The sequence below is a fragment of the Leucoraja erinacea genome, unplaced genomic scaffold, assembly GCF_028641065.1.
Source record: "Leucoraja erinacea ecotype New England unplaced genomic scaffold, Leri_hhj_1 Leri_189S, whole genome shotgun sequence".
Lineage (NCBI taxonomy): Eukaryota > Metazoa > Chordata > Chondrichthyes > Rajiformes > Rajidae > Leucoraja > Leucoraja erinaceus.
Window position 1 is genome coordinate 171,198 of NW_026576090.1, and position 12,595 is coordinate 183,792.

Consider the following 12,595-nt stretch of genomic DNA (forward strand, 5'->3'; position numbering starts at 1 on the left):
TTGCTTGGGCAGCTTGCACCAAGTATGAACATTGACTTCTCTAACTTCAAGTGACCCTTGCTTTCCCTCTCTCTCCATCCCCTCCCCCACCCTCGTTCTCCGACTAGTTTCACTGTCCTGACTAATTTTACTGATTATTTGCCCCCTCAGCTGGCAATAAACCATTCTACATTTCCTTACCATCTTTGCTTTGATCTATCGTTTTCACACCCTACCCCCCCCCCCCCCCCCCATATCGGTAGACTCCCTCTCCCCTGACCCTCAGTCTGAAGAAGGGTCTCGACCCAAAATGTCACCCATTCCTTCACTCCAGAGATGCTGCCTGTCCCGCTGAGTTACTCCAGCAGTTTGTGCTGCACAGTTCGCTGCTCCCTTATTCTTGCTATTGAGGGAGCCCAGCGTAGGTTCACCAGGTTAATTCCCAGGGATGGCGGGACTGTCATATGCTGAGAGAATGGAGCGGCTGGGCTTGTACACTCTGGAATTTAGAAGGATGAGAGGATATCTTATTGAAACTTATAAGATTATTAAGTGTTTCGACACGCTAGAGGTGGGAAACATGTTCCCGATGTTGGGGGCGTCCAGAACCAGGGGCCACACAGTTTAAGAATAAGGGGTAAGCCGTTTAGAATGGAGACAAGGAAACACTTTTTCACACAGAGAGTTGTGATTCTCTGCCTCTGTTAGTGCGGTGGAGGCCGGTTCTCTGGATACTTTCAAGAGAGACCTAGATAGGGCTCTTAAAGAGTGGTGAATCTCTGGAACTCTCTGCCACAGAGGGTAGTTGAGGCCAGTTCATTGGCTATATTTAAGAGGGAGTTAGATGTGGCCCTTGTGGCTAAGGGGATCAGAGGGTATGGAGAGAAGGCAGGTACGGGATACTGAGTTGGATGATCAGCCATGATCATATTGAATGGCGGTGCAGGCTCGAAGGGCCGAATGGCCTACTCCTGCACCTAATTTCTATGTTTCTAAAGATAGCGGAATCAGGGGATATGGGGAGAAGGCAGGAACGGGTTACTGTTTGTGGATGATCAGCCATGATCACATTCAATGGCGGTGCTGGCTCGAAGGGCCGAATGGCCTCTACTCCTGCACCTATTGTCTATTGTCCCGCTGTTTGTGCTGTGCTGTTCTCTGCTCCCTGCCCACTGAGCTCCTCCAGCAGTTTGTGTTTTGCTCCAGACTCTGGGTGTGCAGCCCCTCGCGTGTCGGCGTTGTGTGCCCGGCCCCGGGGCTCTGACCTCCTGCTTCCTCTGCAGCTACAGCCTGTTTGCTGCCCTGTCGGTGGTGATGGGACCGGGCATGGCCCCTCACCTGGAGAAGATGACCACCGTCATGCTGCTGTCCATCAAGTCCACGGAAGGGGTGACGGTAAGGGTTAACTGCGTCGGTCTCCTCCCGGCCACGTGGACATGGGTGCGGCACTCGCCCAAAATGTCTCGACACTCTCTCCCTCCACCTGTCCATTGAACAAAGACATGCAAGTGGCCGATTTTCCTTTAGCCGAGAGGTTGGAGTCATCTCCTCTTCACGTTTGGACTGCCTGGCCTGTCTCCCACCTCCGTCACCTAACCATAGCTCTGCTGCCTGCAGTCTGGACTCACACAGTGTGGAAACTTGCCCGTCCCATCTACACTAGTCTCACCTGCCCTTGCTTGGCCCATATCCCTCTAAACCTGTCCTATCCATGTACCTGTCCAGATGTTTTTGAAACGTTGTTATAGTCCCAGCCTCAACTACCTCCTCTGGCAGCTCGTTCCATACACCCACCACCCTCTGTGTAAAGAAGTTGCCCCTCAGGTTCTTATTCAATCTTTTCCCCTCTACATAAACCTATGTCCTCTAGTTCTTGATTCCCTTAGTCTGGGTAAAAGATTCTGCGCATTCACAAAGATAGACACAAAATGCTCGAGTAACTTTCATTTCACTGCACATCTCGTATGTGTATGTGACAAATAAACTTGACTTGACTTGACTTAACTCAGCGGGTCAGGCAGCATCTGAGGATGGGTGGCGTTTCAGGTCAGGACCCTTCTTCAATCTTAGTTACTCTAGCAATTTGTGTCCATCTATAATTCACAGTCATTCTTTCAGCAGAAGGCTCCTGTTCTGTTACAGCCGGAGAAATGATCAGTCCTCTCAGCCCTGATGCGTTCTTCCTGCAGAGATCCCTGCAGGTTTTGAGTCTGTAGGTGAGGGTGCCCACCCAGCATGGCACAGTGGCACAGCGGGTGGAGCTGCTGCCTCACAGCGCCAGAGACCCAGGTTCCATCCTGACTACGGGTGCTGCCTGTACGGAGTTTGTGCGTTCTCCCCGTGACCTGCACGGGTTTTCCTCTGGGATCTCCGGTTTCCTCCCACACTCCAAAGACGTGCAGGTTTGCAGGTTAATTGGCCTCAGTAAAATAGTAAATTGTCCCTGGTGTGTGTGTGTGGGCTAGTGTTAATGTGCGGGGATCGCTGGTCGGCGCGGACCCGGTGGGCCGAAGGGCCTGTTTCTGCGCTGGATCCGTAAACTAAAGTACGAGCTGGCGTGTGCCCACCCTGTGCAGGCCCACTATGACAACGACAGCAAGACCTTCCTGCTGCTGGATGATGACCTGGATGAGGACGAGCCCATCACCGAGGAGGAGGAGGAGGAAGACGATGCCGACATCACCGGGTAGGGGCTGGCACTGCCGCCGTGAGCGTGACCCTGCCCGCCAACCAACGCTGGCACGGCCTGGGAAATTAAACAGGCACATCCAAGCCCGAGACAAACCCCTCATCCCCCCCGGTTCATGCCATCGGCTGCCCAGGGAGATAGCTAGGGATCCCACCCCCCACCCCCCCTCTGCTTGCTGACCCCTGGTTACGGAGAGCCAGCGGAGGGGGCTTCAACATGGGTGACTGGGACACAGCCAGCAATGTCCTCGTTTAAGTTCCCCTTCATCCAGTGAAACTTTCTGAAATTTCAGTTTATTGTCACGTGTACCGAGGTACAGTGAAAAGCTGTTGCGTGCTAACCAGTCAGCGGGAAGACAACACACGATTACAATCAAGCCATCTAAAGTGTACAGACACATGATCAGTGAATAACGTTTAGTGCAAGGTAAAGCCCGCAAAGTTCGATCAAGGATAGGCCCAGGGTCACCAAATTGGGAGATAGCAGTTCCGGACTGCTCTCTGGTTGTGGTAGGAGGGATGATTCAGTTGCCCCGATGAAAGGCCTGGACAAAGTGGATGTGGAGAGGATGTTTCCACTAGTGGGAGAGTCTTGGACCAGAGGTCACAGCCTCAGAATTAAAGGATGTTCCTTTAGGAAGGAGATGAGGAGGAATTTCTTTAGTCAGAGGGTGGTGAATCTGTGGAACTCATTGTCACAGAAGGCTGTGGACGCCACAAGTCAGTGGATATATTTAAGGCAGAGATAGATAGATTCTTGATTAGTACGGGTGTCAGAGATTATGGGGAGAAGGCAGGAGAATGGGGTTAGGATGGAGAGATAGATCAGCCATGATTGAAGGCGTAGATTTATAGAATGGTCCGAACTTGATCCTGTCACTTGTGATTAGTTGTTGTGCTGGGCTGGGCTGGGCTGGGCTGGGTGAGGGCTGGGCTGTGCTGGGTCGGGCTGGGCTGGGAGAATCGGGCTGTGCTGGGCTGGGCCGGATGGGCTGGCCGGGCTGGGCTGGGCTGGGTCGGGCTGGGCTGGGCTGGGTAGGCTGGGCTGGGCCGGGCTGGGCTGGGCCGGGCTGGCTGGGCCGGGCTGGGCTGGGCACTGGGTCTGGTGAGGGCTGGGCGGGCTGGGCTGGGTGGGCTGGGGGTCGGGCTGGGCTGGGCTGGGCTGGGTTGGGCTGGCTGCTGGGCCTGGGCTGGGCTAGGCTGGCTGGGCCGGGCTGGGCTGGGCTGGGCTGGGCTGGGCTGTGGCGGCTGGGCTGGGCTGGGGGCTGGTCGGGGGATGGGCTGGGCGAGCTGGGCTCCGGCTGGGCTGGGCTGGGCTGGGCTGGGCTGGGCTGGGGCTGGGCTGGGCTGGGCTGGGCTGGGCTGGGCTGGGCTGGGTCGGGCTGGGCTGGGTCGGGCTGGGCTGGGCTGGGCTGGGCTGGGCTGGGCTGGGTGGGCGGGCTGGGCTGGGCTGGGCTGGGGTCGGGCTGGGCTGGGGGCTGGGTCGGGCTGGGGGCTGGGCTGGGCTGGGGCTGGGGGCTGGGTCGGGCCGGGCTGGGTCGGGCTGTGCTGGGTCGGGCCGGGTCGGGCTATGCTGGGCCGGGCTGGGCTGCGTCGGGCTGGGCTGGGTCGTGCTGGGTCGGGCCGGGTCAGGCTATGCTGGGCCTGGGCCGGGTCAGGCTGTTCAGCTGGGCTGGGCTGGGTCGGGCTGGGCCGGGCTGGGCTGGGTCGGGCTGTGCCGGGTCGGGCTGGGCCTGGTCGGTCCGGGCTGAACTGTGCGTCCTCACTGCCTCGTCTCCCTCCTGCCTGCAGTTTCAGCGTGGAGAACGCCTACTGGATGAGAAGGAGGATGCCTGCGACGCCCAGATCTCCGTCAACTCTGGGTGAGAGCTCTGGGAGAGGGGTCACTCCCCCCCCCCTCCCCACCCCCCCCTCCCCCACTCACTGCCAATCGGCGCAGGCACACCGGGGCCAGGCCCGTCACCACCGTGGTGTGTGACCCTGCCACTCCCGTCACCACGGTAACTGCCGCAGTGTCCCTCTAACCCTCTCCTATCCATGTACCTGTCCAAGTGGCTTTTAAACAATCGTATCTGCCTCAACTACCTCCTGTGGCAGCTCGTTCCACACTCCCACCACCCAGGAGTCGGGTTAGTTGAGCGGAGCGACCGAGATCGCAGCAGCCTCTGCAGTCTGTCTGTGTATTTTTTATTTTTTTGTCCTGTTGAGGGTTTAGTTTGTAGCGGGTTTTTAAATGTGTGTGAGTGTGGGGGGTGGGCGGGGGAAACTTTAAAATCTCTTCCCTGCATGGAGACCCGACCTTTTACCTGTCGGGTCTCCGTTGCCGTTGGGGCCTAGCGCCGTGGAGTGGCCTCCAACCGGAACGACCTGGAGGCTCAAGTCACGGAGCCTGTGGAGCTGCGGAGCTGCGGACCTACCTCCGTGGAGCTGGCCAGCTTTGGAGCGTGGAGAGCTGCGGCAGCGAGCTGCTGCCACCCGACTATGGTGGATGGTGACACCGGGAGCCCACGGGTCCCCGGTGGGAGACCGCTTTGCGGGGCACCGGCAACGGCGACTTCTCCCGCCCGAATTGCGGGGTTCAGAGTGACCTGGAGCAGGGCCTTACATCGCCCCGCGCGGCTTTAAATTGCCGCAGACTTGCCAGCGCCCGCCGGGGGCTCCAACATCAAGACCCGGGGCAGGGCCTTACATCGCCCCGCGCGGCTTTAAATGGCCGTGGGACTTTCTAACGCCCGCCGGGGCCTTTGACCTCAACTTCGGGAGAAGAATGGAGAGCAGTGGGGAGACAAGACTTTGCCTTCCATCACAGTGAGGAGGAGATTCACTGTGATGGATGCTTGTGTAAATTGTGTTGGTGTTGTGTCTTGGTTCTTTTTCTTGTTTGTATGACTGCAGAAACCACATTTCGTTTGAACCTCATGTGAGATTCAAATGACAAATAAAAGGTATTGTATTGTGTATTGTATTGTTATGGGCAGAAGGCAGGAGAATGGAGTTAACAGGGAAAGATAGATCAGCCACGATTCCATGGTGGAGTAGACTTCAGGGGCCAAATGGCCTAATTCTGCTCCTAGAACTTGTAAACCCTCTGTGTGAAAAAGTTGCCCCTCAGATTCCTATGAAATCTCTTCCCTCTCACATCAAACCCATGTCCTCTGACAATAGACAATGGGTGCAGGAGTAGAGGCCATTAGCCCCTTCGTGCCAGCACCGCCATCCAATGTGATCATGGCTGATCATCCCCATTCAGTACTCGACTCCCCTTCTCAACTTCCCCTACTCTGGGCAAGAGACTCTGTGCATTCAACCTCGCATGATTTTATACACTCTCTAAGATCACCCCTCTTCCTCCTGCGCTCCAAGGAATAAAGTCCTAGCCTACACAACCTCTCCCTGTCGCCCAAGCCCTTGTGTCTGAGCAACGTCCTCGTGAATCTTCTCTGCACCCTTTTCCGATATAGGAACAGTTGCATTTAGAAGGCAAGAAAAGGGGTGTTTGTGAGGGGCTGGAACATTGGAAAAGTGAGGGTCTTAAAGACCACTCTTCCCCTCGTTCCAGTTCTACCTTTCACCAAGGTCATGGCTGACTTTGCACCCTAAAACCATTGATCCCCTCCCCCCCAATCCCTTTAATTCCCGAGGATCGGTTTTACTTTGAATGGTCAGTGATGTCGGCAGTCACTTGGCCCGTTGCACAGCCCAAAGGGCAGGGCAGCCCCGCAGTGCCAGAGACCCGGGTTCCATTCTGATCACGGGCACTGTCTTTGTGGAGTTTGCACGTTCTCCCTGTGATTTGCGTGGGTTTCTGCCGGGTGCTCCGGTTTTATCCCACACTCCCAAAGACGTGCGGGTTTGTAGGTTAATTGACTTTGGTTAAAATTGCAAAAAACGTGTCTAGTTTATTTTATATACGAGGTGTATAAAATCATGAGGGGAATAGACCGGGTACATGTCGGGTAGAGTCTCTTGCCCAGTGTAGGAGAATCAAGGACCAGAGGGCATAGACGGGGGAGGGCAATACATCATTACAATTGTGTGCAGTTTTGGTCCCCTCATTTGAGGAAGGACATTCTTGCTATTGAGGGACTGTCATATGCTGAGAGATTGGAGCGACTGGGCTTGTACACTCTGGAGTTTAGAAGGCTGAGAGGGCATCTTATTGAAACATATAAGATTATTAAGGGTTTGGACACGCTAGAGGCAGGAAACATGTTCCCGATGTTGGGGGAGTCCAGAACCAGGGGCCACACACAGTTTAAGAATAAGGGGTAAGCCATTTAGAACGGAGACGAGGAAACACTTTTTCACCCAGAGAGTGGTGAGTCTGTGGAATTCTCTGCCTCAGAGGGCAGTGGAGGCCGGTTCTCTGGATGCTTTCAAGAGAGAGCTAGATAGGGCTCTTAAAGATAGCGGAGTCAGGGGATATGGGGAGAAGGCAGGAATGGGGTACTGATTGGGGATGATCAGCCGTGATCACATTGAATGGTGGTGCTGGTTCGAAGGGCCGAATGGCCTACCCCTGCACTGTTGTCTATTAACCCCAACCTCCTCTCCCCCCCCCCCCCCCGCCCCTCCGGCTAAACCTGTTCTCTTTGCCCCAGGGCTGCCTTCATGCCGTACATGGAGTCGTGCTTCGAGGAAATCTTCCGCATCACCGACGTGAGTACCGGGCCGTGTCAACCTTCACCCCGCTCCCTCCGTGAGCAGCCGTGGTGCCCAGCGGGCGTGTGCAAGGGCGGGCGTGCGGGCTTGACGAGTGAGAGCCCGTGTGAGACCAAGTGGTGCACTGTGTTTGCCGGCCCATGAAGCTGCGTTTGGTTAAAAATCACCTCACAACCAACACTGCCGACCTCCCGCACGTATCGCACTCCCAGCCCCGTGTACAGCTGGGGGGGGCTGCAGTGCGGGGCTGGGTCAGGAGACGCTGGGGGGGTCTTTCATATCCGAGTGCTACTCCAAACTGAGGGAGCTGTACTGTGGGTGGGGGGGGGGGGGTGGGGGGGAGTGCCTCACTGTAGGGTGGGGGGGGGGTTGAGGGAGTGCCTCACTGTGGGGGTGGGGGGGGTGGGGTGAGGGGGGGTGGTGAGCCTCACTGTGGGTGGGGGGGGGGGGGTGAGGGAGTGCCTCACTGTGGGGGTGGGGGGGGGGGAGGGAGTGCCTCACTGTGGGTGGGGGGGGGGGGGGGGAGTGCCTCACTGTGGGGGGGGGGGGGGGTGGGGTGAGGGAGTGCCGCACTGGGGGTGGGGGGGGGGGGGGGGGGAGTGCCTCCACTGTTGTGGGTGGGGGGGGGGGAACTCCAATCACTGTGGGGTGGGGGGGGGGTGGGGGAGTGCCTGCACTGTGGGGGTGGGGGGGGGGGGGAGTGAGGGCCAGCTCAGTGGGGAGGGGGGGGGGGGGAGTGCCTCACTGTGGGGGTGGGGCGGGGGGGGTGAGGGAGTGAACACCTGCTGGGGTGGTGGGGGTGGGGGGGAGGGAGTGCCTCACTGTGGGGGGGGGGGGGGGGGGGGTGAGGGAGTGCCTCACGGTGGGTGGGGGGGGGGTGAGGGAGTGCCTCACTGGGGTGGGGGGGGGGGTGAGGGAGTGCCTCACTGTGGGGGTTGGGGGGGGGGGTCTCCGACCTCACTGTGGGTGGGGGGGGTGAGGGAGTGCCTCACTGTGGGGGTGGGGGGGGGGGGTGAGGGAGTGCCTCAGCACTGGGAGTGCATCACTGGAGGGTGGGGGGGGGGTGAGGGAGTATTCACTGTGGGGTGGGGGGGGTGAGGGAGTGCCTCACCCCGGGGGGGGGGTGGGGGGAGTGCCTCACTGTCGGGGTGGGGGGGGGGTGAGGGAGTGCCTCACTGTGGGGGTGTTAGGGGGGGGGGGTGAGGGAGTGCCTCCTTCCCAGGTCAGGGGTGAGGGAGTCTCACTGTGGGGGGTGGGGGGGGGGGTGGGGAGGCTGCCTCACTGTTGGGGGGGGTCCCTCACTGTCTGGGTGGGGGGGGTGAGGGAGTCCCCTACTGGGGGTGGGGGGGGGTGGGGGGGGGGGGGGTGACCCCCAGTGCCCACGATCAGGGTGAAGGGGGGGTTTTCGGGAGTGCCTCACTGTGGGAGTAGGGGGGGGGGATGGCTTCGCTCCACTAGGGCGGGGAGGAAATAGGGGGGGGGTGCTGGCTGCACCCTCTGGGGTTGGTGGGGGGGGGGGGGGGGGTGCTGTGGGGGGGACCGGTTGCGATTCTCCAACCGAGCGTCTGAACAGCAGCCTTCCCTCTCCTAAGTCAAACATCAGTCCAACAGCTGGCTGCCTCTTGAGGGCTTGCTCTGGGCAAATTGGCCACTCTCATTCCTGCCTCTAACGTGATTCCCCTTCACAAAGAGTGCTCCGTATGTCAAGAGGCGCTTTGTGAAGCGGTGAAATGTCCCCAAAGGCTGGAGGCTTTTCCCCAGCCCAGTCTGATGGTGGTTGTGCCAGGTGGAAGACTAATTCCAGGTCATTGCCGTCTGTTTTTGCAGTATCCGCATGTCAACGTCAGGAAGTCTGCTTACGAGGCTGTTGGCCAGTTGTGCTGCGCCCTTTACAAAGTCGCGCAGGAAAATCCCACCGACCAGAACCTGGAAGGTAACAGTTTCACCCTGGCCTGGAGTGGTGCTGGTGGTCCGTGGGTGTGGCTCGTACGCACACGCACTGAGGAGGTTCCATTCCTTAATCAGCCAGTCTCCTGAAATACAAACAGAAAAGGCCTGTGGCAGCAGCTTGCAAAGACAAACACAGTTAACGTTTCAGGTCGAACCCGCATAGTTTAGTTTTCAGATACAGCACGGAAACGGGCCCTTCTGCCCACCGGGTCCGCACCAACCAGCGATCCCCACACACTAACGCTATCCTACACACACTAGGGACAATTCTTACATTTATCAATCCAATTTACCTACAAACTCGCACGTGTTTGGTCCATATCATTCCAAACCCGTCCTATCCATGTACCTGTCCAACTGTTTCTTAAATTTGGGATAGTCCCAGCCTCAACTACTTCCTCCAGCAGCTCGTTCCATACACCCACCACCCCCTGTGTGAAAAAGATACCCCTCAGATTCCTATTCAATCTTTTCCCCTTCGGCGTAAACCCATGTCCTCTGGTCCTCGATGTTGGGGGAGTCCAGAACCAGGGGCTACACACACACACAGTTTAAGAATAAGGGGTAAGCCATTTAGAACAAAAACGAGGAAACATTTTTTCTCACAGAGAGTTGTGAGTCTGTGGAATTCTCTGCCTCAGAGGGCGGTGGAGGCCGGTTCGCTGGATGCTTTCAAGAGAGAGCTAGATAGGGCTCTTAAAGATAGCGGAGTCAGGGGATATGGGGAGAAGGCAGGAACGGGGTACTGATTGGGGATGATCAGCCACGATCACATTGAATGGCGGTGCTGGCTTGAAGGGCTGAATGGCCTACTCCTGCACCTACTGTCTATTGTCCCCAGCTCTGGGCGACCTGTTTGACACCCGATCCACATGTGATGCCACTTTGAATGAACGACGTCCCTGTTGCAGGTTTCCAGAAGCTGCTTGCGATGGTCTTCCCAAACTACCTGAAAACCATCCACGAGGAGAAGGACCGTCTGGTGGTGATGACCATCCTGGAGTCCATGAACAACGTGCTGAAGAACTGCAAAGGGGACGCTCTGAAGGAGCCGGGGCGGCTAGACGAGATCTGCAAGGCCATCCGCAACGTGCTGCAGAAAAAGGTCATCACCACACCCCCCCCTCCGCCCAGCTCTCCGTGAAGCCCCCTGCCCTCTGTACCCGCTCTGGGAGAGGGTAAAGCCCATGGACCTGCTCTCAAAGAGGGTAAACCGCCCGCCCTTGCCCCTGCCCACTGTACCCGCTCTGGGAGAGGGCAAACTGCCCCCTGGCATTGCCACTGCCCAGCAGAGCGGCCCGCCGTGGGACAGGCAAGGTCAAGGGGTTTTCACATTGCCCTGCACACGTTCTGTTTCCAGCTGGATGCTGACTGTTCACTTTGTGTTCCTCAGACAACCTGCCAAGATCCGGAGAATGACGAGACAGAGTCGGACGAGGAGCAGGAGGTGGGTGGAGAAGACTTGGCTGCAATCCTCACAGCCATTAGTTGTATCCGCAGGTCGACACAAAATGCTGGAGCAACTGAGCGTGACAGGGAGAGAGAAGGAATGGGGTCGAGACCCTTCTTCAGACTGCTGCGTGGGGAGGGGGGGGGGGGGGGGGGGTGGGTGGGGATGTGGCCGAGGGGGCATGTTGCCGTGCTGTAAACTTCCCACGGTGCATGTGTGGGTGAGAGTAGTTGGCCAGCGTGCCGATCTTCCTCATTCTCTGTGTGGGGGGGGGGGGAGGATGTGGCAAACGGCGGTAGCGGCAACATGGACCTGGTCACCACGTGTCTGCGTAGCCGGATAGCGAGCTGGAGCCCCAGAGCGAGAGTGCGCGCGGGGGAAGGCGGACAGCGGTGAAGGGGGGGAGGGGTGGGGGAGAGGTTTTACGCAGTGGCCGCGCGGTGGGGTCTCTGTACTGGCGCAGCGGGTAGAGCTGCTGCCTCACAGCGCCCGAGACCCGGGTTCCATCCTGACCACGGGTGCAGCCTGGACACAATTTGCACGTTCTCCCCGTGACCTGTGTGGGCTTTCTCCGGGTACTCCGGTTTCCTCCCACCCTCCAAAGACGTGCAGGTTTGTGGGCTAATTGGCTTGGTGTAAATGTAAGTGTGTGTAGGATAGCGTTAATGTGCGGGGATCGCTGGTCGGCACGGACTCGGCCTGTTTGCAATGCTATATCGCTAAACAACTTGTTTGAAACTGTGGCAGGCGGAGTATGACTCCATGTTGCTGGAGTATGCTGGCGAGGGCATCCCTCTCCTAGCCGCGCTGCCGTGGGAGGACAGATCTTCGCCCCCTACTTTGCCGGATTCCTGCCTCTGCTGCTCAGCAAAACGGCAAGTCTGCTTTCCTTTGCTTCTCGTCGCGTGTATAAGAATGGAGCGGCAGGGCTTGTACACTCTGGAGTTTAGAAGGATGAGAGGGAACCTTATTGAAACATATAAGATCATTAAGGGTTTGGACACTTAGAGGCTAGAGGCAGGAAACATGTTCCCGATGATGGGGGAGTCCAGAACCAGGGGCCACACGCAGTTTAAGAATAAGGGGTCGGCCAATTAGAACGGAGACGAGGATACACTTTTTCTCACAGAGAGTTGTGAGTCTGTGGAATTCTCTGCCTCAGAGGGCGGTGGAGGCCGGTTCTCTGGATACTTTCAAGAGAGAGCTAGATAGGGTTCTTGAAGATAGTGGAGTCAGGGGATCTGGGGAGAAGGCAGGAACGGGTTACTGATTGGGGATGACCAGACATGATCATATTGAATGGCGGTGCTGGTTCGACGGGCCGAATGGCCTCCTCCTGCACCTATTGTCTATAGTGTACCGAGGTACAAGTCAAGTCAACTTTATTTGTCACATACACGTACAAGATGAGCAGTGAAATGAAAGTGACAATGCCTGCGGATTGTGCAAAAACAACAGAACACAGAACAGAATAGAACAGAACCAGTATTTACATTTTTTGAAAAAGACACAACAGTAATGAGTCCCTGGTGAGATCAGAGTTTACAGTCCTGACGGCCTGTGGGAAGAAACTCCATCTCATCCTCTCTGTTTTCGCAGCGTGACAACGGAGGTGTTTGCCTGACCGTAGCAGCTGGAACAGTCCGTTGCTGGGGGGGTAGGGGTCCCCCATTATGTTGCTGGCCTCCTGGTGTATAGTTCCTGCAGGGGGGGGTGAGTGTAGTTCCCATAGTACATTCGGACGAACGCACTAGTCTCTGCAGAGCCTTCCTGTCCTGGGCAGAGCTGTTCCCAAACCAGATCGAGATGTTACCGGACAGGATGCTTTCCACAGCCCCAGAGTAGAAGGATTGAAGGAAAAGCTTT

The 12,595-nt window shown here is 57.4% G+C and overlaps 1 protein-coding gene across 1 annotated transcript in view; it reads left to right on the forward strand.

Moving 5' to 3' along the window:
* ipo4 (importin 4) overlaps positions 1–12,595 on the forward strand; it is a 52,457-nt gene that overhangs the window by 31,868 nt on the left and 7,994 nt on the right. Inside the window, 10 exon segments of the mRNA XM_055666093.1 lie at positions 1,263–1,374; positions 2,556–2,665; positions 4,459–4,478; positions 4,481–4,529; positions 7,269–7,326; positions 9,157–9,262; positions 10,191–10,384; positions 10,673–10,726; positions 11,477–11,533; positions 11,536–11,604. Of these exon segments, the coding sequence (XP_055522068.1) occupies positions 1,263–1,374; positions 2,556–2,665; positions 4,459–4,478; positions 4,481–4,529; positions 7,269–7,326; positions 9,157–9,262; positions 10,191–10,384; positions 10,673–10,726; positions 11,477–11,533; positions 11,536–11,604 (829 nt within the window).